General features: G+C 36.0%; 1 protein-coding gene and 1 long non-coding RNA gene across 7 annotated transcripts in view; one reads left to right on the plus strand and one right to left on the minus strand.

Annotated features, from left to right (window-relative positions):
- Nucleotides 1-734: 734 nt before the first annotated feature.
- ARRDC3 (arrestin domain containing 3) lies at nucleotides 735-14948 on the minus strand. Of its 5 annotated transcripts, XM_085014065.1 has the most exons (10): nucleotides 11882-11944; nucleotides 11101-11181; nucleotides 10608-10692; nucleotides 10437-10518; nucleotides 8380-8527; nucleotides 7274-7376; nucleotides 6675-6931; nucleotides 6166-6328; nucleotides 5740-5894; nucleotides 735-3485 (listed from the first exon to the last, which is right to left on the minus strand). In XM_085014065.1, the coding sequence occupies exons 3-10, from the start codon at nucleotides 10690-10692 to the stop codon at nucleotides 3429-3431; spliced, it is 1050 nt and encodes a 349-aa protein (XP_084870191.1). In that variant the 5' UTR covers nucleotides 11101-11181; nucleotides 11882-11944; the 3' UTR covers nucleotides 735-3428. The 5 variants fall into 5 exon arrangements, 3 of the variants coding, with proteins under 3 accessions (XP_084870191.1, XP_084870190.1, XP_003123831.3); XR_014838302.1 differs by lacking the exon at nucleotides 11882-11944 and having other exon boundaries at nucleotides 5740-5932; nucleotides 11101-11851; XM_085014064.1 differs by lacking the exon at nucleotides 11882-11944 and having other exon boundaries at nucleotides 11101-11851.
- Nucleotides 14949-18289: 3341 nt separating this feature from the next.
- Nucleotides 18290-23458, plus strand: part of LOC146405643 (uncharacterized) — a 96464-nt gene continuing 91295 nt past the window's right edge. Inside the window, exon 1 of one of the 2 annotated variants that reach the window (XR_014838369.1) lies at nucleotides 18290-18419. This is a non-coding gene — a long non-coding RNA (uncharacterized LOC146405643). The remainder of the gene's footprint in view (nucleotides 18420-23458) is intronic. The other variant, XR_014838370.1, reaches the window with a different exon arrangement.

The raw sequence follows: 23458 nt of genomic DNA on the forward strand, positions 1-23458 counted from the left end.
CAATGTATAAACACTGATGAAAGAAGAGAACTTCTAAATGATGCCAAAGACACTTCTTGTTACAAATCACTATAAAACTCAGAGAAAAATGTTTTAAAATTGAGAAAAATTATGTTTTAAGATTAGAATAATCATAATTTTTATATTTATGTGCTCCTGAAATAGTAGAAACTTGGACACATCACAGTGAGAAAGTTAAACTATACCTGGTTGGTTTATATATATGAAGGAATTTTATGTATGTAATTTCATTTTTTGCTTTTTTTTTTTTTTTTTAGGGCCACACCCAAGGCATATGCAAGTTCCCAGGCTAGGAACCAAATTGGAGCTACAGCTGCTGATCTATGCCACAGTCATAGCAACACCAGATCCAAGTCGGGTCTGTGACCTACACCAGAGCTCATGGCAACGCTGTATCTGAGTGAGGCCAGAGATCAAACCCATAACCTTGTGGATCCTCGTCGGGTTCGTTACCCACTGAGCCACAAAGGAAACTCCAATGTTATCTAACTTCTAAGTTTTAGAAAAAAGCACCCATAACTTAATGAATTATTACGTAAAACAATGATCATTTGTATTAAAAATTCCTTTAAGCCTTCAGTAATTTCTTTTAGTATAGATCTAGGAACAATTCTTATCCAGAATTGTTTAAAAGAGTTTAACTGTAGTCTTAATAGTGTTTGCATATATGGTGAGTTATTGACATGGTCAGGATTAAATAAATTTCCAAACAATTTTACAAAAAAGAAAAAAACAAAACACTTTTATTTTCCACAAGGAAGAGCAATAGGAAAAATTAAATCATTTCCCACATATTGTTTTCTTAAAACAGCCTACAAGGACATATTCAGCACCAAATAAAAAAGAAGAAAAGAGAGAAATTACAAACAGCCATAGAATATATCTATAAAGCAAACATTTAATATTGCACTTTGTTTTGCTAACATTTTGGATTTTACTTTTCCTAATTGAAAAATCAGGAATCTAGCTTGAATACTGGAATACACCTGTGAACCTCACATCTTACATCAAGAATTGACCAATATTTAGAAAGGAGTAATGCCTTAAAATAGGAAAGTAAAGGAATATTTTAATGGGGAAATAAAACTTTATTTGATAAAGTTTTATAGATTTAAAATTCCATTACATTTTGTGACCCAGTGCCAATTATCAGAATACTGGTCATTCTTTCCTCGTGTGTTATTTGTAAGAGTATATGGTGATAAGTATTCCAATGCTATGCATATCAACAATTGTTCCCTAGTCAGTTAGACATAAGAAGAGAGAAAAGAAAAGGGATTTTTGGACAATTCACCCCCCCCAACAAAAATAAAACCACCAAATGCCCTTTATGCCAAATATTCCATTAGCTTCTTTTGAGGGGGACATTCACAAAATGATTCAACAACAATAAAAAAATATTTCACCCCCATTTCCTTATTATCTAGTATTAGTTTGCTACGGGAGCCCAAACCCTTTAACCGAATCACTTAAAACGCGATTCATTTTTACATGGGCTTTCTTCACCCTGTCAGCATTTTTCAAACATGAATTGTCTTCCATGTTTTCTTAAAGGCCACTTATGGAAAAGCCTATTTGTTTTGTATGAAGCTTTAAGACAGTATTTAACCAGGTCAAGCACCAAGCCAGAGTTACTATTATTTTTCAGTCACTTTATTAACTATGGGTTTAAATGGCAGGATAGATGTAATACCCATTTCACGCATATGTTGCAACATCAGAGATGCTGATTTTCACTAAAAAACATCAGAGCTGAATTCCTTCTAAAATAAGCAGCACACTTGATACACCTTGGAAAATGCAGTTTTAAGTGTCTTCATGAATGCTGGTATATTTGTTAAGAGCCAACAGTAAATTACCTTTAATATAAGCTAAAATTTACTGATGTTGATCATTCTTCATATCTATCTATACTCAAAGTGAACGTTTTCTCATACTCAGCGAAATCTTTAGCTAATGGAAAAAATACTTTCATTAAAAAAACCCCCACAAAAATATAAAAGTTACTATTCCAGCACATATTCTAGTATTTGTAATTTTGACGTTAGACACTTTTAGAATAAACTTGGGTTTTCAAGCTCTGTCAAGCTTGAGCAGGTTAGGTAATGTATAAATTGAACTCTCTAATCATAGACTTAACATATAGATATTCCTGCTCATGAAAATACTCTGCACCAGCAAAAATGATTTCCAACATATGTGTTTTGGAGGTAATTAAGTAACTCTGTATAAAAATAAATGCACTTTCTCCTCCTCACCAGTGACTGGAAAACTTCTATACTTTTAAAATAATAATAAAAATAACAACAATTTTTAAGAGCAACAGCCCTTAACTCTTTGCTGGTGCCTGCCATACTGCCTTTACTCCATTCTAAGCTCTGCTAGTTTCTTCTTATATGTAATGATAAAAAGGGAATGCGGGTGGGTTATCACTTTTGTGTATGTCCCTCTTCCAAATCTCCCTCTCCAAAAAGCCAACCAAACAAACAAATAAACAAACAAAAAAAAATATAACTCAACAGTGCAACAAAACACAAATAGCATTCCAACAGTTTGGCAAGTGATGCGTTCACCTGAGATTAAGTGATTTTAGGCAGTCAGTAACAAAATGCTGCTTTGCTGTAAGAGTAGAGAGGCAACAAATTCTTAAAAGAAACCAAGAAGGTGTACAATCTTGACAAAGTCTCTTATTACTTCCTCCTCTTATTCTCTTCCCACATATCTGTTGCGTATCTACTACAGTAGGCTGCAGAACATACAGCAAGAAGGATTGGCTTGAAGGCATTTGATGTTTGTAAATAAATCCACTATAGGATCCAAGCTGAAGAGGTGATACATGGTCAGCCTAGTAGGACAATTCTGAGCATGTGCATACGCGGGTAAAGTCCAGGCTATATTAAATTAAAAAAAAAAAAGTCAGTGCGTTTTTTTCATGTTAAAGTTTTTTTCAAAGCTTTCTTTTGTTCCTTGTTGTGCTCACCACAAACAAGTTTTAAAAGAGTATCAAGAGTCTGGCATAAATGAAAAAAAAAAAAGCTGTAGTGACATCGAACCGCACAATGTAAGCATTGAGCATGTGCAAATTTTCAAATCAAAAGAAGGAAATCATCCCTCTTTACAACGTGGTGTCTTGACACATATGACCATAGGCTAAGAAGACTGCTCTTAGTATGTGCCAGTTTTAAAGGAGAAAAGCTTAGATCTTCAAGCATGTTGGAGCAGTCCCAGAATGTTGCTGGAGGCTTCTAAAGTGATCACTGGTTGTTTCATGTATTCGCCATTTTTCTGGGCAAAAGCAATTCCACTTCCTCTGAAAACGTGTCTCCAAGATACTTCTCTGTCCTCAGCCGGGAAGGGAAGAGATACAGTTCAGAACCCACATCAACTTGATTTAACCAATTTTTCCTTCAACGAGAGGGGCAGGATGGTCTATCATCTGCTGACTGATCAGGGTTTGGATCAATCTAGGAAGAAAAAAGGAAAAAAATCCACAAAGTTAACTGATAAAGGTTTAGTAAGAATGTAGCAAATAGGTTAATATTTTGAATACTAGTTGAGAAATATAATCAGAACATACAGAACTTGTACGGGAAGAAAGGATACTAGTTTTATATATAAAGTGCCTGCTATTCTATTCAATCACTAGATTATAATACAATTTATAAAGGTTTGTCCAAATAGTTTTCTTTCACAAAAGAAAAACTAACACTTTATCAGAGAATGGAGTTTTACTTAGCACTTAAGTACTTAAGACTCATATACACAATGGCAAACATTTTCATGGCAATGATTTTCTTCTGTAAAGTATCCATTTCATTCTGCTACCAAAAAAGTCAACTCATCTCTTCCCTAAGCTTTGGGAAGAATGTAGTTGTATAAACAGCGTTCTTGGTGCTTAAATGAGGTAATTACTCATGGGTGTGACAAGAAGGTGTACGGATACAATGTGTATCGATGTGTATCGAGAAATAAGAATGCTGAACCCCAAATGCTCTAAGAAATTCTCACCTTCTCTCTTTCTGTAGTGACTTCCATATCTACACTTAATAAAAGTGGATATATTTAAGTTGCTTCTTAGGCACAAACAGAATGGGCACAGGAAGGCAAATTGTTAGGATAAATACATTTCTTTTACTGAAAGATCTTTTGAACAAGACCCATTTGTTTGCATTTTAAATGTGAGACAATCCAAAGTGCCTCAAAAAGTTTAGGTAAAACGACACATTTTTGAAGAAAAAAAGCCAAGTAACTACTCTTTTTTTAATGACTAAGCTTAAAAAAAAAAATTCAAAATAACTTTAATACAATCTAGAACTTTTCCCTCCCTCTTTGTGGATAGATGTTAAATAATTAAATCACACCCTGAACCAATTTAGGGTTTTAAAAGTTTTAAATTCTCTTGATTATGTTTAGTTCATTTTAAAAGCAGGCAATAGAATTTTATGACAAATTGCTTAAAAATGGATACTTTAGATTGCCAGTCTTTTAAAATGCCTATTGGATGCTAGGAAGCCTAGGATCAAGTCACAAACGAAGGACTTAATAATCAAGACAGAAGTGTCAGAATAAAAATGTAGTAATAGTATTTCTAACAAGTGGGAGAACATTTTTAGCTTATGAAAAATTTTATGAATTGAAATGGGTTAGAAAAATTATATCCAATCAAAAATTTGTAAGAACAAAACAGATTCTGAATATCCTATAATCAGTGAATATAGTGGATTTCACATTAACCACATCCAAAGGAAAACTGACTCTTTTAGTCATGGTATTAAGGACAAAAAAAATAAATAAAGGCAATTTGTTGAAGATTAAAACAATCCTTTTATGTCTTACTGGGGAGTAATATTTAATTGTAAAAGAGCTGCTTAAAGTCCAGCAACCAAAAATAAAAAGCTGATTCTACTGATTGACATAATTACCTGGTACTGTATTAATATCAAGGCCAACTCTAAAGTCCCTCAATATGTATTACGTATATGTATATTCTGAAATATCTTGAAATTGCTGGATTTCTTCCTACCTCTTTTTCTTTGCACATATTTTTCTTCCTGCCTTGAACATCCTACATTTTGAGAGAGCTACTTGTTCTTCATGAATCAGTTTAATAATCACCTTCTTAGGGAAGCTCCTTCTGATTCTCAAGACCCAGTAAGCTACTCATCAAGTGAACTGTGTGCATCCTATCATAATGTTATGTAATATTTTCCTTCTAAGTTTGTTTTTTTCATGTCTGTAGGCTTCCCCCATGTTTTTTTTCATGTAAATGCTTAGTTACTTGAGATAAATAAAAATAATGTAACAGTGTAGGAATGCTGTTTAATATTTTATTTTCCCCTATGATTCAGAGTGTTAAAAAATGAAAATTAAGTTGGAAAAGGATGAAGAAAAAGATAAATTCTGACTATATAATCAATGACTGCAAAATACCGGTTCTACTGATACTTTAAAATACAAATTATTCCTTTAACTGGCATTTTGCAAGCATGAAGTTATTAGATCATTATCTTTATTTCCCTAATAATGTAAGAGACCAGTCCTAACTCTGGATCAAACTTAGTAAATATTGACAGCGCTAATCAAAGTTTTAATCTGTTTTTCTAAACTATTTGTTTTTCTCTTATCATGATAATCAAAACTTTACTGTGTTTTCAGAAGTCTGTAGTATTCTTTCCAAAATGAACCAGCCAGTTTTTTATTTGAGAATTTGATGCTTACCTCTGAATAAAGAGGTGGAGGCAAGAACCTAAACTCCTGGATATATGCAAACAGTGGTCCTTGAAGCGCTCTCTCAAAGTCATCACAAGCACTCACTGGTGCAAGATTGTTCCGCCTTTGTTCCTCTGTTACCACTTCTGCATAGCTGGGTGGTGCTGAAGGAAAAAGATACACGCAATTCGAACAGCATGTTCTTATGCATGTCAAAATACACAGAATAGTAGGTATTAAAAAGGAATGTCAAGGTAAAATAATAATAATTTGTTCTGTTATCAAAACTAGGGAGATATACATATTAACCCTAACATTAAGGACACATCTACTCTCTTCAAGTACAGACAAAATTTATCAAATCATAAAATATCAGAAGCAAAATTACGTTCTTAAAAATAATACATTAAGCTTAGCTATGCATTAGCAACCTACCTTCAGGTCTTTCTGGTAGGGATAAACCAAGCCAGTTGATATTCATGCTACACTGACTGCTTACACTTGAGGTTCTGCTACCAAATGGATGTAGAGGAATGGTACCAATGACAAGTGGCAAATTAAGAAATAAATCCATAGCTCCAGGAATATCCACATATACCTACCAAATAAAAAAAAAAAAAAAGGTGGTATTAGGCTTAGAATGACAAGTACTATTTCCAATTTTAAAAACTAATAACCCAAGCTAAAGTTATTTCAGGCCCTCATTTACTTCAATTTTTTGTCATATACATATAAAAGAAAATTTTATCTGTTATGTACACTATTATATGGGACATTTACCTAAGGTAAAATTAGTAATTATAATCCAAACTGTATAAATATTTATATAAGAGTCTATGTATTACATGCAGAATAAAAAAAAAAAATCCTGGATACAAGACAGAACGATATTCTATGTGTTAAGATTAAAAAAAAAAAATCCAAACCCTTAAATCTATACATACCATTAGTGAATATTCCACACGGATTATACTACAGTCGAGGATAGAGGGAGAAACTGGTGGAATTTTCAGCAACTTGCCATTCCATGTCTCTGTCTTTCCAGATGATAAAGATTCCCCACGCAAGTTAGCCACAAGCTGTTTAACTTCCTTCATTTTCCCTTTGGCATAGAAGGCCTGTGTTTGGTAAATGGCTGCCTTTGGCACCACCATTCGGGAAGAGCAGTTCTCAATCTCAGCAAATATCTGAATTGATTCACCTAGAGGAAAAAAAAAATATGTATCTACTGTTAAAAACAAACCAATAAGCCCCTAAAAAATGCAGATTCTTAAAGTTTGAAAGTTCAGTGAACTACGTGGATAAAATGCTGTCCTGAGAGTGGCAAGTAACTTAAGAGTCATAAAAACAAACTACTCATTTACAGTAGCTATTTAAATAAGACTACATTCCAATTTGCAAAAGGAAAGTAGATAAGCACAATTTATGATATTTTTACCAAAGAATACCATATCATCTTTGCACTGAGTATACATAATGGAAATTTATATACAAAAGCTAAGTAAAGAAAGATCATTTTTGTGGGAATCCACCTCATACATACCTGGCGTATAGCCCTTCCTTTCGATTTTGGCACTTAAGGATATTGGGCCTGAGGTACAGAACCAGCAACAGAGAGTCTTTTCTTTTGTGCCTGCTTGGGGTGACTGTAAGAAATAAATTTAGAGAAAAAGATCAACGTACGAACTGAGACAGTCAGAGAATGTTTTAAAACACAATCCTAAATCCTTAGAGAATTTAACATTAAAAGCTGTGTTGCTTTTTACATATCCAAATATACTTTTTCACTAACCAATGGCTTCTGCTTAAACTGATATTTTTGTCTTTACAGAACTTCCCATTCAACTAAAGAAAAAAGAGTACAGCATTTAATAGCATTTTATTTTATAAACACAGTTTTAGCCCACACTATTTACATATATAGTAATTAAAAATCAACCAAAACAAACAAACAAAAAAACCCTTTCCACATTCCATTTGAACTGCCTTAAAAAGAAAAAAAAAAAAGGCAGCTTGGAAAGCAACTTTTGATTATTATCCCAAATGATAACATCTTTCTTTGAAAATGTAAAACTCAATGTGTAAAAAAAGGAAACTACTCATTTTTTAAAACTTATTTGCTTAAAGATGTTATTATTTGTTTAAATCAAATAAAGTTTTTGAAGTCAAATTGAATCTGTGACAAAATGCAATTTAAAAAGAATTAAGTTTTTTCATGAAAATAATCTCCCCATCATTTGACAACTATCCCTATATTGGAATAATGCAATACAATAAAAATTTCAGATTATGGTATTTTGAAGTTAAATGACATTGTTACAACAATTGGTACTGCTGTTCCTTTTCCACTCAAATTATCCAGGGAACAGATCTATTTTTTGAGACTACTGTTATCTTTTGAGTAAGACATATTTTCATACCAAATACTGGTCTCATTTTAAACATTTACTTAAAGTTATTACTCTATCAGAAAAATATGAGCATATTCTGCATTCATTTGTGTGCTCTTGACTTTTTTTGAAAATAATATTTATGGAATTTAAAAATAGAGCTACTTTTTAAAAATTATAAAGAATGCATAATTTAGATAATTATTCTTTAGTATTTTTATGCCAAAAACAAAGAATGTAGAATTTAGTCAATTCTTACCAGTAATGAAGGAGTGTTGATATCTATATGCTCAAAGACAGTAAATTCCTTCTTTAATTTTACTGGTAGAAGCCAAGGCCTGTGCAATTCGGCTTTCACCCAATAGCGCACACTGCCATGTCGGCCTTCGAATGAGGTAGCAAGTGGTCTGTGCAGAATATAAAGGTCAATATATTAATCTTACACTTCTTTTTAATAATTAAACAGTAGGTCAGCATAGAAGTGTTAATATATTGTACTGTTTATATATCAATGAGGTATCAAAGGCATCATATAAAAAAATTTCCAAAGGGATAAAAGTCACTGGGGGAAAAGTCACTGTTTCCAAATAAAAATAGATAATTGTTAAATATTACAGAAAATTTGCTTGAAAAAGCCAGAAGAATACAATCTTTTTAACCTAAGAGAAGGCTATTTTTAATGCTGGTGGCAAAATTACGAAAGTCTGAAAATGAACAATTCTTGAATAAGTCAAGATTTTAGTTTAAAAATAAAAGTTAAGAATAGTTTCACTGTTTCTATTGAGAAATTCTAGACACTGGTTAAACATTCAGAGCAAATTCCCTACAGTGCTCCACTTTTCATTAGGTATGAATTACTATTTTTTAATTGCAACTAATTAAGACAGTCTAGAAAAGGGCTGGAATAGTCATTATAGTTTCAAAAATTTTTCACATTTCACTCTAAAATACTGCCTTAACATTTCCCACTTATGTTTTAACACTTTTTGGCCATGTTTTCTAATTATACTATTGACTTGAAAAAGAATCTTTTCTGTTGACCTGCATCAGGAGAATCAGAATCTTTTTTCAACTCTCCCAGATTTTACTACTTTTGGGAGATTTTATTTTAGTAAATTCAGTCTTTTTCATAATTTCATTATAAAAATGTCCAAGGTTCAGTTATTTACAAGGTAGAGTGCTAGCTTTTTATGAAGAGTAATGGTATTTTTACTTATTTCTTGTTTGCATTTTAGGCTCTTGCATTAACTTCTATAGCACAGAAAAATAAAATGTAAGATCTATGCTAGTCTTCTAGGGTTTATTTTAAAAGGCTTTGATTTATTGATAGAATTTTTAAAGAACTTATTACCTCCATTTGTTGAAAATATTCAGGCCCAATTATATTAGTCTTATTGTATCCAGACTTAAAATATTTCTCAGAAAGTAATTAGGGCATTATATTAAAAATGATGTTCTCAAGCAATGTGATTTTAACACTTTGAAAAAATCCTTTATGAATTCTATTCACATCTAACAAGTACTAGAATTAAAAATATAGAATTATGTACATTTGGCATTAGGTAAGTTCTTATGTAATGTTAAGTTTATCCTTCAGAATATCAGTACAAGTGTCACTTTGCATGTTTTGATACCTGTTAAGGCATTATTTAAAAATTGCTTTTGGGATAATTTCCTCATACTTCTTATTGAGAACATACTACTTTCCTTCCTCTTCTCATAAGATTCCAAGCTTTATATTAAGGTATCTCTGATGGATGGTTCCTTTTAAATCCAGTTCATAGTATCTCTTGTGTAACCTTCTGTATAGCTCTTTGCACAGAAGCTAATGAATTCTTATCAAGAAACCCTATCTCTTCTAAAGTAAGGAAATTCCTAATTATTCTGACCTTCTTATCTTACTGGTGTTGCTTAGCATCAGTAGAAAAGACAGAACAGTGAATTTTTATAAACTGTTAAATGAGACTTGGTATGTTCTAACTTTTCTGCTAATACTTCTGATAAAGTATTAAGTACTTACTATTTGACTAGTACTTTTCAATTCACTCACTTTAAATGAACTACTACTCAAGCTTTAAAAATCTTCTAAATCTTGAGATGGAGTACTTAAAAATTGAGCTTTGCTTTCTGTAATTTTGCCACACTGGATTAAAAAAATAGCTTCTTTTTTGAGTATATTGTTTTCCTCTAGCAAGATTAAGTAATGAAAAGGGTTTTTTTTTTTAAAGAAAAAAAACTAAAAATATTTAAATTTAGAATAAGTTTTACTTTAAAAGAATGTATGTTTATGAAAAATGTCTGTTACAAAATACTTACGTCTGTGGAAGCTCAAAGCTGAATGCATATTCATGCCTTCCTGAATGAATAGTGTTGAAGCCTTCTTCGGAATTATCATCATCTAATAAACATAAAAAGAAAAAAACTGTTAATAAGTCTTTACACTCTTTTAATTTTAAAGATGCTCATGTAATAATTAAAGCCACAAACTTTGGAGTCTGAGAGATCTGAGTTCTAATTCCAACTTCATCACATCCTCTGAGTAAAATACAAGTCCTGTCTTCAGTTGTTTCATCTGTAGAATGGGGATAATTAATACTTAAACCCCATAGGGGGCTTTGTAATTAATTGTAAAGCACCTACATGTAACACAGTACAGACTCAACAAAAGATTCAGATCGCCAACCTCATACTAAGAGTTTACCTTTGTCTTCAACCAATTTATCCTATTAAGACTATATATAAAGTGAACACTGTTTATGTAAATCTTTTAAAATATATCAGTTTTGATAGAGACGATGTGAATGTTCAAACTCCAAAACAATTAGAAAACTGTCAAATAAGTTTCGTAATTAAAAAAAAGGAACAGTGATTTTAATGTCAGTTTCATAGCTAAAAATAAAAATTCTTACTGAACCTAAAATTATGACAACTTCAGTATGTTCTAGCAACAGCTAAAAACTCACATATATAAAATACATACCTTAGCTTTAAAAAGTGCCTACTTGTGGGAAACAACAGTCACATAGCCTTGAAAAATGAAGACTAAGGTTGTTTCCAAATGCTAGGAAAAAAAACGGGATGATTTTTCATTTTACAACCAATTTCTTTTGGTCTAAGGGGTTATTTTAAAAATGTCTCTAAAATAAATAGAACGAAATGTGGGAGAGGGTTTTGGATTCCTAAAATCTTTTAAACCATTCTGACTAGGTGATTCATTACATAAATATCTTACAAATATATGTAGTTTTCTCGGTGTAGAAACCTTTATCATTAACTATGTGAGTAGAAGAAATTGTATTATCACTTAACTTCCCCCTAAAGTACTGAATACACATAAAAAATGTGATGCTTCCCTTCCCTCATAGGAGAAAAGAAAAACGCCTATATGTGGATACTTTTATTCAAAAACCAGAATAACTGGCTTCTAGGTCAGTGATATTTCCCTCGCTCCTTGTGCAAATTCTCTCAACAGGATTTCAGCACCGAAAACCGGCTGATGAGTTGGGGGCCATTTAAAACCGCTCCCTCCAAGAAGCCCAAAGTTTGCCTCCCTTTTCCTTTCTTCCCCTCTCGCTCCCTTTTTGTGCCAGCTCAGCAGTCTCATTGAGAAGAGCGGCGGCGGCCGCGCCGTGGTAAACAAGTGCCGGGCTGTCAATCAAGAACTAGACCGGAGCAGGAGAGGACCGGCCTAAACCGGCGCGAGCAGATCCCAGCCGGCCCGCCCGCGCGCCGCCGCCGCCCGCGCGCTCCGCTATACATACGGCATATGTCGCGCGGCGCTCGCACTCGTGGCCGCGCAACCTAGCTTGCTAGGGGGGCGGGGCGAGCGCGCCACGGCGCTTCCGCTTTACACGCCCCAGCCGGTGACCGGTTCGATCTGGCTCGGGCCACCCTGACACCTTTACAGTCGCGGCAAGGGAAACTGGGGCGGCGGCGAACGGGGGAGGATCAAAAAGCCTCAGGCAACAATGGGGAAAGGGCGGGGAATAGTGGCGGAGGGCCCCCACCCCCCAGCTTTAGATGTTAGTGTCGCTTTCCCTTCTCTTCCTGGCCAGCTTTTGCTACCTCTCCTCTCAGGTCAAATCAAGGTAGCCAGTCTGATGAGTGCCTAGATAGGGAAAGTCGCTTTGTTTCAGCTAGGAGGAAGGCAAGCCTTCACGGAAGCCGCCTGACAACTTCCACCCGAAAAACTGGAAAACAAGATCCTGTTGACCATGCTGGCCCAACTTCCCTGTATATAGATCTTGAGCTAAAAAGTTGCACCCAGGACCCTTGGGCAACTATCAGGCCAGCAAAAGCATCTCTCCTCTACTCTTCAAAACCTTAAGCTATTCCATGGGGGGGGGGGGCTGCACAGGCTCAAGTGAGAGGCAAACAGAACAATATGTGACAGGAACTACGGTTGCTTCCAGGAGCCCGCAACGCGGACGCGAGAACGGGCGGGGGTGGCTGCTCAGGAGGGACCTTTACCGGCGCACGCCGGTTCCAAGCCTCGCCCCAGCCGGCGAGCCTACTCTCCCCACCCGCCTGCACCCAATCCAATCAGAGCCTGGCATCGCCTTAGCAACAGGCTAACAAACCCGGCTCCGCCTATCGCTGGCCGCCCGGGGCGGGGTCTCAATTTCCAGGCTAGTTTGAGAGGTCCCAGTTTTAAGTCATTGAAACTATTCCAGGCTAAAGGCTCGTCCATGCTTTGCAAGGGTTGAGAGGCATCTCCGTGGAGTTCAGGACACACAGTTTTTCTTTACTATGAAATCATAGCGCAACTAATGAAATTGTTTGTCCCCATAAATCGTTATTCTACTTTTGCCTCACCGCAAACCTCAACTCCTTAAAAACCTTTGTTTTTTTCTCACCCATGTATTATAAAAAGCTGCCAGTCCAGGAAGGTTCAAATACAAACTCGTGTGTGTGCTGTTCAACAAACACCAGGACTGTCATTAAGCAGCTGCATTTCTAAGCGGTGTCAATGGTTGGAGATATTAACTAGAAATTATTTCAGGATGCAAATGACCTATGTGCAAGTTAAAACCCAACAAAACAGATTTCATCTTAAAATTTGTTAAAATAATGCATTAAGATGCTGTAACTCAAAGCACCCCTATATTTCTGCACTTGCCTTAGTTCAATTAGCACTTCCTCATGGATGGGTATTTTTTAGTATAAAAAAAGAGGTAAAAATGTGCTCTACTCTTCGAGAAATGGCCAACATTAGAACTAAATACTGCATTAAAAAGGAGAAGCACAAAATTACATAACCAGTTTTAACATTATATTCTTCTTGGGCTAGGAATTAAGTCATCCCCACCACCTGACGCGTGTAACCAATCTGCTGAGAGCAGAACAAGCGCCCCTCCTCACCACCCCCTAGAACTGGTCCGAAACAGGATTGAACCGCTTCTAACAAAGGGTGGAAACTTAGAAAAACAAGCTTAGAGTCTCCTATATTTCCACAATGTGACCATTTAAACAATAGATTGGAAATCTCAGGACCCCTTCTCCCTTTGACAACCCTTTATCTCCCTTTTATAACCAAAAATCAAATCCAAATGAGCCGAATACTTTTCAATTCCTTTTGACTGGCTTAGGTTTCATTGAATGCAGTTCCAAAGTTAGGCATGATGCTCAGAAAAAAAAAAAATTGACTTTAAATGGCTTCTAAAACCGATTTGAAACATATCATAATGATTGGTATTGTCCTTTAAAATAGAGAAGGCTTGATGTAAATTTCTAAAGGAACTGGAAAGAATAGGGAAAAAACACGTGGGGTGTTCATACCATATGTCAAAATAAGCCACAGAAACCCTTTATCAAAGAACAACAATCAATTCTCTAAAGCCTTTGAGTGTCAATATTAAAAATGAAGTACACCCATTAACCCACTTAAAAATGTTATTTCATTTCTTCATTGAGGCTTAATTTTTAAGATCTAAGGTTCCACAGAACAAGGAAAAAATCTAATATTGGACTGCAGCTTTTAGCAATTCATTTGAAAACGTATCAGTAAAATTACTGCCTCGGATTTAAGCAGAATTTATAAGGTGGAAATAGACTGCAAGCGCGTATGGCACAGATCAAGCCGGGTATAGAGGTAGTTGAATAAGTGCAGTTTGCAGTCACTTTGCAGATGCCTGCATGCATTATGGCTTAACACACGATGAAAGTCAAGGAGAATTCAAATCTTGGCTAACTTTGCTAACATTTATCAAACTACTATATTTTATGCTAGGAGTAACATTACATTAATTCAGAGAAATTGAACAGATACTTTCCCAAAGAAAATAGGTGTAATAATTTCTGAATAATGTAAAAACTTACCTCTTTCGTGTCCAATTAAGATGTCTTTATGATTGAAATATTCTACTTCTTCAGTGTAATTCTGTGTGTAGGCAGTATTGGAGCCGGCGTTTCTCGATTCGGTCCAGCGTACTTTCGCATGTCCTCTTGCATGAATTTTAAGAGATTTTACTCTGATTTCCCCAGTAACTTCTAAATTCACCCTTCCTGAGACTGTATCCCCACTGGAATACACAGGGACATTGCTGTCATTAAGACAGTCAAAGCTTATTGTCAAACTCTTTACCTTTCCCAGCACCATGTTTGTAACAAAATCTATAAAAAATATAATGTAAGACAAAAAAAAGTCAAGAACACATATAAAATGTGATCTTCACTTAACACTGATCGATGTCTTTGCCGTGCACAAAGCTTACAGGCAGGATCAGTGATTCTTTACAAACAGTTCATTGAGATTTCTTAAAAAGTCAAGGCAGCAGAGAGGCTGCTGCTCCGCGCTCCTGCTAGTCTCAGTGGTCTCCTTACAAAGACGGGCGGCTGGAACCTGCCAGCTCACTTTAAGAGCAGCTTTGTGAAAAACAACCCCAGGGCGCATGCGCACGCCGCGGCTGCTGTCGCCCTCCCTGCGCGCCCCCTCCCGCGCCGGGCTCGCTCCCTGGCTCGCTCGCTCGCGGGTACAGTAGGTGTACAACCAAGGAAGACGGCAGTGGGGCTGCCGGGAGGCCGAACCTGACTTCTCTTCATTGTGGGTTCCTATTGGTAGGCAGGCTACCGTAAACCCTCGACGTGCTATCTGGAGTCCCTTATCGAGCATACTCCGGCAGAAAGATAATGGCCGAGGGGGCACTGGGGGACAAGGTTGGGTGGGGAACTGTTTGCAAAGCCAAGTAAAGACAAACTGATGAGTGACCAGCCGGGAGAGTGCGTTACCGGCGCTGTAGGGGTTTGCCCATTCCCCGGAGGGAAGGAAGCAAAAGTGATGTGTGTAGAGAGATGGGGGAAGGGAAGAAACCGGTTGGGCAAGGGCTACTGAGCATAATCTAACGAATTTCAAAAGAAAATGTAATAAAAACTAGAGAAGCAATGATATTCACGGACAAGAGCATTCTTGGCCTGCACTGTTTGTTTGTTTATTTAAACCAGTGCTTTGTAGGCAGTGAAGAAATGAGCTCTGTGGAGGCCAAATCCAGACTAAAAGAGAATACTACACGGAGCAAGGAAGAGAAGCAAAAAAAATGTACTCAGTATGTTTTGCTTTCTCTTCTCTTAATTCGATAGCAATGAAAAGCAACCAGGTTGTTTGCATGATGACATCAGGGGAAAAAAGGTTTGACCACTTCCTCGAAGAAAGAAAAAAGTCCTTTTTTGAGATACCACCTACAGCTAGATTTGCAGGGTATGACATGATTACAACTCCTGTGTCCAAAGGATTAAGAATAGAGTTCGGCCTAAAAAGTACTACCTTATAAAAGGCTGCATCACTGCGTTTTAGCTGACGTAATGTTTACAACAGGATTGAAAAATTTTTGTTAGAAGTTAGTGAGGCGCAGAAGATGGTTCTTTAAGAGAGAATTTGTTATATAAATAGGGCTTAATTCTGTAAAGTTTTAATTTTAACTTTCAGCCTTGGACTGTTCAACCCAGTAATTCTCATAATACATCTATCTTAAGGACAGATACATTTGTCTCTTTATTGTGAACGTTTTGATAGCAAATAACAATGCTTTCATAAAAATCACTGGGATTCAAGGCATAACAGCATAAACCTATATAGATTTTTTGCATTCAACAAAATTGCTTATAGAAGAGAAATATAGGAAGAAAAAATAGTACTCTGGAACTGTATGTGTGTGTGTGTGTGTGCGTGTGTGTATATATATATATATATATATAAGCAAATACACTTTGGAAGATTTTTGGCTGTCCATGTCTAAGCCATTTTAGTTTCTTTGTGCAGTATATTTGGGTAGGTTGAACCAGTGTGTCACAGCACACTAAGCTCATTGGTCTTGCTGGGTTTGTTTGTTTTTTGGGAGGGGGGAGAAACTAAATTTTATTTAGTTGGATCTTAGTTGAAAAGGCAGTATCTTGGAGTCAAGAGCTTTATACAGATTATAAATATGCAGACTATTTAGACAGTTAATTGGCAGGATATTTATCTCTTGATGGAGCTTAGATGGTTGTGTTTAAAACTATGAATCAGAGTGGAAGGAATAGACTCCCCTCCCCTCTTGGTTGACACCTGGTGGCTGTTCTAGTTGTCAAGTGCTTGGCTATTCTAGTTCAAGTACAAGCTTCAATAACCGATACTATTTGGGGTTTTTCGCCACCTAGTGGTAAAAGTGGTGAATTTGTTAAAGTGTTTGACGTTAAGGTGACATATACTAAGCAGCCAAATGACGTTGGACAAAGAATGGATTTAAAAGTGCAGTTCAAAGTGAGGCCTTTATTACCAAAGTTGTTCTAAATTACTAAGGACTTGTGAATAATTGCTTAATTCTTCAGAATTTTTAGTAAAACCTCTCCAGTTGGAATATGACTTATTTCTGAAAAAATAAGAATCAGCTGTTTAAATTAAGCTAGAATTGCATTTAACCAAAAAGAATTCTGAAGAAATTTACTTATAGTTTGGAAAATTGTTTTAGCACCTTAAATGATTCATTCCTCTTACTGTATTACATCATCCCTTCTGTGTAAAACTTTTAGGATGCTATAAATCATTATTATTATTTATTTCTGTCTTTTTTTTTTCTTTTTATGATGTCTTCCTGAATACTTTAGGAACTGACAAGTTGCCAAGAAATTTTTTCCCCCTCTCATTTTTTACTAAGGTCCTACTCGCACTAATTATTACTTTTCTTCTCTTCGATTCTGTCATGTGACTATTTCTTAAATATATAAACTTGAATTTATTTATTTCATTTTGTTTTCCTCCTCCTATTTATTGAAACTCTGAAAACATCAGAAACAAACAGCAGCAAACAGCCACCTCTGGCACCTCTAAATCCCTGCGTGTTTCCATTTCTAAAAGAAAAGGACACTTGGACTTAAGTTTTGAATGTTTCTCTCATAACTTTGATAACCTCCCCTTTTCAAGATTCCTTGTCAAATACCTACCCTTCACACAGCTTGAAATGCTGTACTGTAGCCATTGTCTGGGGCTTCTGGACTTGTTTCCCTGGGCCCTTACTGTATTTTGCATTAAACTTAAGCTATTCATCTTTACCGCTGAGGCTCTTTCCTACTGCACCCCAGCCTACGGCTCATATGCCATCTCCTCCTACTCATCTGCTAACTCTCTCTATACTCCTGTCAAGTAAATCTTCTGTCCCCTTTGTTAGCTTGTCTCACTGTTGCCAGCATGCAGTTACAGGCTGCTTTCTGTGCCCAGAACATCCCACTGCTGTGTTGTCTCCTTTCTCTTCTTCTAACCCCTCCACTAGATTCAGTTGGCACAACTGAATAAAATTCCTACTAGGCAGAATCCTCAGTTCTCCCTCCCCCTTTTACAGCTTTTTAAGAACTTAAATAGGAATCTCTACTTATGGTATTTGTTCTTGGATTTTAAATTCAATGGCTGTTCCCCCTTACTATATAAAGTTTTAAACTCAAGCTCAGAAACTGTCAAAAACTGACAAATGATAATCGCTATCAAGATATATAATATTGAGACAGTATGTCAAAATTACTGCCAAATCTGGAGTTTTCCACGTATTATATCAAAATGCTCAGTATCATTATTATACAGAATAAAGCAAGCCATCTCAACCGGAAGTTTTGGTATGTGGTTGTAAGAAAAACTTATCAGCAGTCAGAACCTATTTTTTAAAGAGAAATAAATCCATGCCTACTCCTAATATTAACTAACACGTGACAGGCTTGAGTGCTATAAAACTAAGAGAGGTTTTGTTTGTCTTCTGCATTTCAAGATTTTGCAGCTCTGACTTAACTCTTTAATATCTTCAAGATGCAGCAAATTTGACTTTGATGTGGAGATTAGAGGTAAGATTTGCTAAATACATAGTAATAGCAAAATGAACAAGATTTGTTTTTTATATTTGATAGTGAGTTGTATGGTATGTTTTGTTATGTTCTTCATACTTAATACATGTTTTAATGTCTTCTGGATTTTGTGATAAAAATTCAGTACTGAATTTGGTTTCTGTTTTCCATCATTAAGAAATGTGCTATGTGTTATGTGAAAGCCATTTAATCTTTTTCCTTTTGATTTGGTTTGTAAAATCATTTGTAATTCTACTATTCACCTAGAGATACCACTGTTAACATTTTGGTACATTTCCATCTAGATGTACAACTAAGAAAGAAAAGCATTACCTGTTAAGCAATGACAATGCTTCTTATGAAGTAGAATTTTTAAACTTAAAAAAAAATTGCCTAAGTTTTAGGTGTAGAGCATTATAATTCAGCATCTGTACACACTCCAAAGTAATCACCACCACAAGTCTGGTTACCATCTATCACCATCCCCTTTCCCGTTTCCACCCACCCTCCAACCTCCTACTCCTCTGGTAACTACTAATCTGCTCTCTGTGTCTATGAGTTTATTTTTGTTTTATTTTGTTTTTTCATTTGTTTTGTCTTTTTAGATTCCACATATGAGTGAAACCATAGGTATTTGTCTTTCTCCATTTGACTTATTTCACTTAGCGTGATACTCCCAAGTTTCATTCATGTCTTTGCAGATGGCAGGATTTTATTTATCTTTTTATGGCTAAGATTCCATTTAGTATATACACCACATCTTTATCCATTGTCCATCTATAGACACTTAGGTTGATTCCATATTTTGGCTATTGTAAATGATGCTGCAGTGAACATGGGGGTACATGTATTTTTTCAAATTTATGCTTCTCTGTGTTTCCAGTAAATACCCAGAAGTAGAAAAGCTGGTTATAAGGTAGTTCTATTCTTAATTTTTTGAGGAATCTCCTTATTGTTTTCCACTGTGGCTCCACCAATTTACGGTTCTACCAGCAGTGTATGAGGGTTTCCTTTTTGCTGCATCCTTTCCAACATTTGCTATTTCTTGTCTTTTTGATAATAGCCATGCTAACAGGTATGAAGTGATATCTCATTGTGGTTTTTATTTCCTGATAATTAGTGACATTGAACATCCTTTCAACATTTAGTTCAACATTGTGGTTTTATATGCATTTCCTGATAATTAGTGATGTTGAACATCTGCCTGTTGTCAATCTGTATGTCTTCTTTGGGAAGATGTCTGTTCAGATCCTATGCTCATTTGTAAATCTGGCTGTTTGTTTTTTGTTGTTGTTGAATCCAGTAGCATATTTTGACAGCAGATTTGATTAGTGGCTCCCAGGGATAGACTCTTTAATTAATTTGTAACATTTAGGGTCTGCTAAGTTAGATGTGTTGATAAAGATTATTTATCTAGGCTCAAGTGGCTATAAGAACAAGAAGTGGTCTACAAGAAGTATCAGAAATGCTAAATTCTTTTCTGAACTATTTTATCATTTTTGAATGGGCACAGCATCCTGTAATGAGGCTAAAAATTCAAATTATAATCACTAATATTTTCTGAATATCGAGTTGATTTTTTTTTTTTTAGGTTTGCCATTTTATTTTATTTATCTATTTAGTCTATTTTCTAGGGCCACTCCTGTGGCACATGGAGGTTCCCAGGCTAGGGGTCTAATTGGAGCTGTAGCCGCCGGCCTACACCATAGCCCCAGCAACGCCAGATCTGAGCCGCATCTGCGACCTACACCACAGCTCATGGCAACGCCGGATCCTTAACCCACTGAGTGAGGCCAGGGATTGAACCCACAACCTCGTGGTTCCTAGTTGGATTTGTTAACCACTGAGCCACAACGGGAACTCCTGAATATCGAGTTTTAGTGGTAAAGTATAATTGAAAGGAGCCGGTTCTCAGTTTTTTATATCAAATTCATATTTGGCTAAGTGGAATTTCATGTTGAATATCTTACTTGGAGAATTTTGCCCTTCCAATCATCTGCATTTTTTCTTTTGATGAAGAGGCTCATTATGAATAATTTAAAAAGCCCCAAAACTTGTTTACTGCCACTACCTTCTCAAGATTATTTTAATGGAAGCATTTTCCAAAAGTCTGCCATCTAAGTAAGGTTAGTTTTATTTACTGTTGTTAATTATTTATTATCTTATCATAATTTTTAAAATGTAAGAGAGAATTCTCACTTTCACCCATCTCTAATCAGCTCAGTTTTCATGTTACTGTCATTTTTGTTCTTAGAGATTTTACTTGCCACCACACTGAAGAAATAGCTATGATGAAGGAAGTATTTATAGGGAAAAGAAGAAGGGTCGATTTAAATTTAGAAGTTTACTGAGGACTCACTGCCTCCAGAATTTTTAAGAGTTTCAAATGATGTTTCAGGGTCAGGAAACAGGTTATCTGATAGTTAAACCTTGAAATCACAATTCAGCCCATGACTTAGTAAATTCATGTATTTTTCTTGTCTTTCTCTACAATGATTATAACTCCAAATGAAATGAAATGAAATATTGGCTACTGGCTTGCAGACAGTGGTGGCCAGTCATTAAAGGGCAAAGCTGGTAAAGTGAAATGCATAAAAATCACCTAAACACCAGTAAGAAAGATGCATCAGAGAGTCGTGTGATGGTCCAAGAGATCTACCTCTTAGTGAATGTGGAGACTGAAGGAAAAGCGGACAGTGGTGGTGGATGGATAGTCCAGAGACGCCTTGGTGGTCAGACTCATGTTCAGAGAGTAGCAATGGCACAAGCAGGTCTGGTAATGATGGCGAGTCAAGGAGACTTTTTAGGGAATTGGGAAGCCTGGCTGATAACAGAAAATAGGGGTGAGGATGGAGAGTATTTTTCTTTTTTAAGTATATAGGACACACATACCTTGGCCAAGAAGTCCAGAAACCAACAAGTTGTATGCTAAGGGGTGTGTGTGTGAGAGAGGGAAAGAAATCAACATTATAAGAACCAGAATACAAGTGTATCTTATGGCAATCATTGTGGCTCTCTACTTTTTTTTTTCTTTTTTCTTTTTTTTCTTTTTAGGGCCACACCTGCAGCATATGGAGGTTTCCAGGCTAGGGGTCAAATGGGAGCTAGAGCTGCTGGCCTATGCCGTGGCCACAGCAACGTGAAGTCTGAGCCACGTCTGCAACCTATACCACAGCTCACGGCAATGCCAGATTCCCAACCCACTGAGTGAGGCCAGAGATAGAACCTGCATCCTTATGGATACTAGACAGATTTGTTTCCGCTCTGCCACAGTGGGAACTCCAGTGTTCTCTCCTCTTATTTGGGGTTTCTACTCTTATCTCGCTTGGTCCTCTTAACAGCCTTATGAGGTAGATATTATTATATTCATGTTATAAAGAAGAAAAGAAACTTGGGATGACCAAGTAGGTTACCAAATTTATACAGCTAGTAGCAGATGGTGTAAGGATTTGAACCTGTGTTCTTAAATCACTTGCCCTACCGCAGGCAAGTCAGTAGGCTTATTTATCAATACCTCCTCCAAGGACGCTACTGTAACACTGTAACTATCTTTTCTTCCCATAGTTTCACTTCTTTTTACACAACACCTTTTAAAAACCCCATTTCTTGACAATCTGTTACAGTTTTTCTTTTTCTTTTTTTTTGCTTTTTTAGAGCCACACCCGCAGCATATGGAGATTCCTGGGCTAGGGGTCGAACTGGAGCTGTTGCTGCTGGCCACGGCCACAGCAACAGCAACGCAGGATCTGAGCTATGTCTGACCTATACCACAGCTCACGGCAACACTGGATTCTTAACCCACTGAGCAAGGCTAGGGTCAAACCTGTGTCCTCATGGATGCTAGTCAGATTCATTCACTGCTGAGCCACAATGGGAACTCCAACAATTTGTTACATAGTTTATGCATTTATTGTCTCTACTGTAATACTCCAAGCCTCTCAAGGGCACTTTCCATGTCTTATCTGGTGCCCAAGTGTTAGTCTTTTTTTTTTTTTTTTTTTTTTTTTTTTTTTTTTAATCTAAAGCACTTAGCATAGTGCCTGGCACCTAATACAAACTCAATAAATATTTATTGATATGTGATAAATTGATACTGGAATGTTATCTTTAAGCAGTTTTCCATTGTAAGATTATAGAGTTTTATGGGTAGTTTTTTCCAGATAACCACATGAAACTGAAGAACTGAAAATAAGATTTAAGTTTCAAACCATGATTTTATAAATGTATGCTGATTGCCATCATGACATATTATCCAGTACCAGTTAAAGTAAATAAGGATTACTGGTCTTTGCTAAAATTTATGGTTATTGAGTAATAATCATAGTAAAATACATATATCCTCTTTGAGCATTTGTCTACTTACATTACATTCATACATTTTTTACAACTAATCAACAAGGAGTCTCCCAGGCTGCTTTTAATTACAAGAAAAATTCAGTTGTGTGCCATAGCAGAGAGCAAAATACCTGACTGTAAGAATTTAGGGAAGTTGAATAAAACTTGTAATACTGTTTATCGGTATTTTTAACACAGTTTCACAGGTAAAAGTTAATAGTGTTCTGAGCTGATTTGCCAGTAGGTAATAGAAAGGTTTATTTCAAAGATCTCAATTATTATTATTTGATCCATACATTTAGATTATGTATAGGTGATGTCTCTCTTAGAAGTTAAAATCACTGAAAACATTTCTGAAGATGAACACTTCTTCATTCATGTTGAATTTCATTTGGTAAACTCAATAATCAGGTAAGTACAACGCTGATCTTTAAAAATATATATTATTTAAGGATAATTTTATATGGAGTTCCCATTGTGGCTCAGTGGGTTGAGAACCCAATTAATATCCACGATGATGAGGGTTCGATCCCTGGCTCGGCTCAGTGGGTTAAAGGATCTGGCGTTGCTCAGAGCTGCCCTGTAGTTTACAGATGCAGCTTGGATCTGGCGTTGCTGTGGCTGTGGTGTAGGCCGGTAGCTGTAGCTCTGATCTGACCCCTAGCCTGGCAGCTTCCTTATGCTGCAAGTGCAGCCCTAAAAAG

Source organism: Sus scrofa, chromosome 2 (assembly GCF_054392235.1).
Source record: "Sus scrofa isolate SSC_HxYL_T2T_F1_AM1 chromosome 2, Sscrofa_HxYL_maternal_Yorkshire_Landrace_v2.0, whole genome shotgun sequence".
In the NCBI taxonomy this organism is placed as follows: domain Eukaryota; kingdom Metazoa; phylum Chordata; class Mammalia; order Artiodactyla; family Suidae; genus Sus; species Sus scrofa.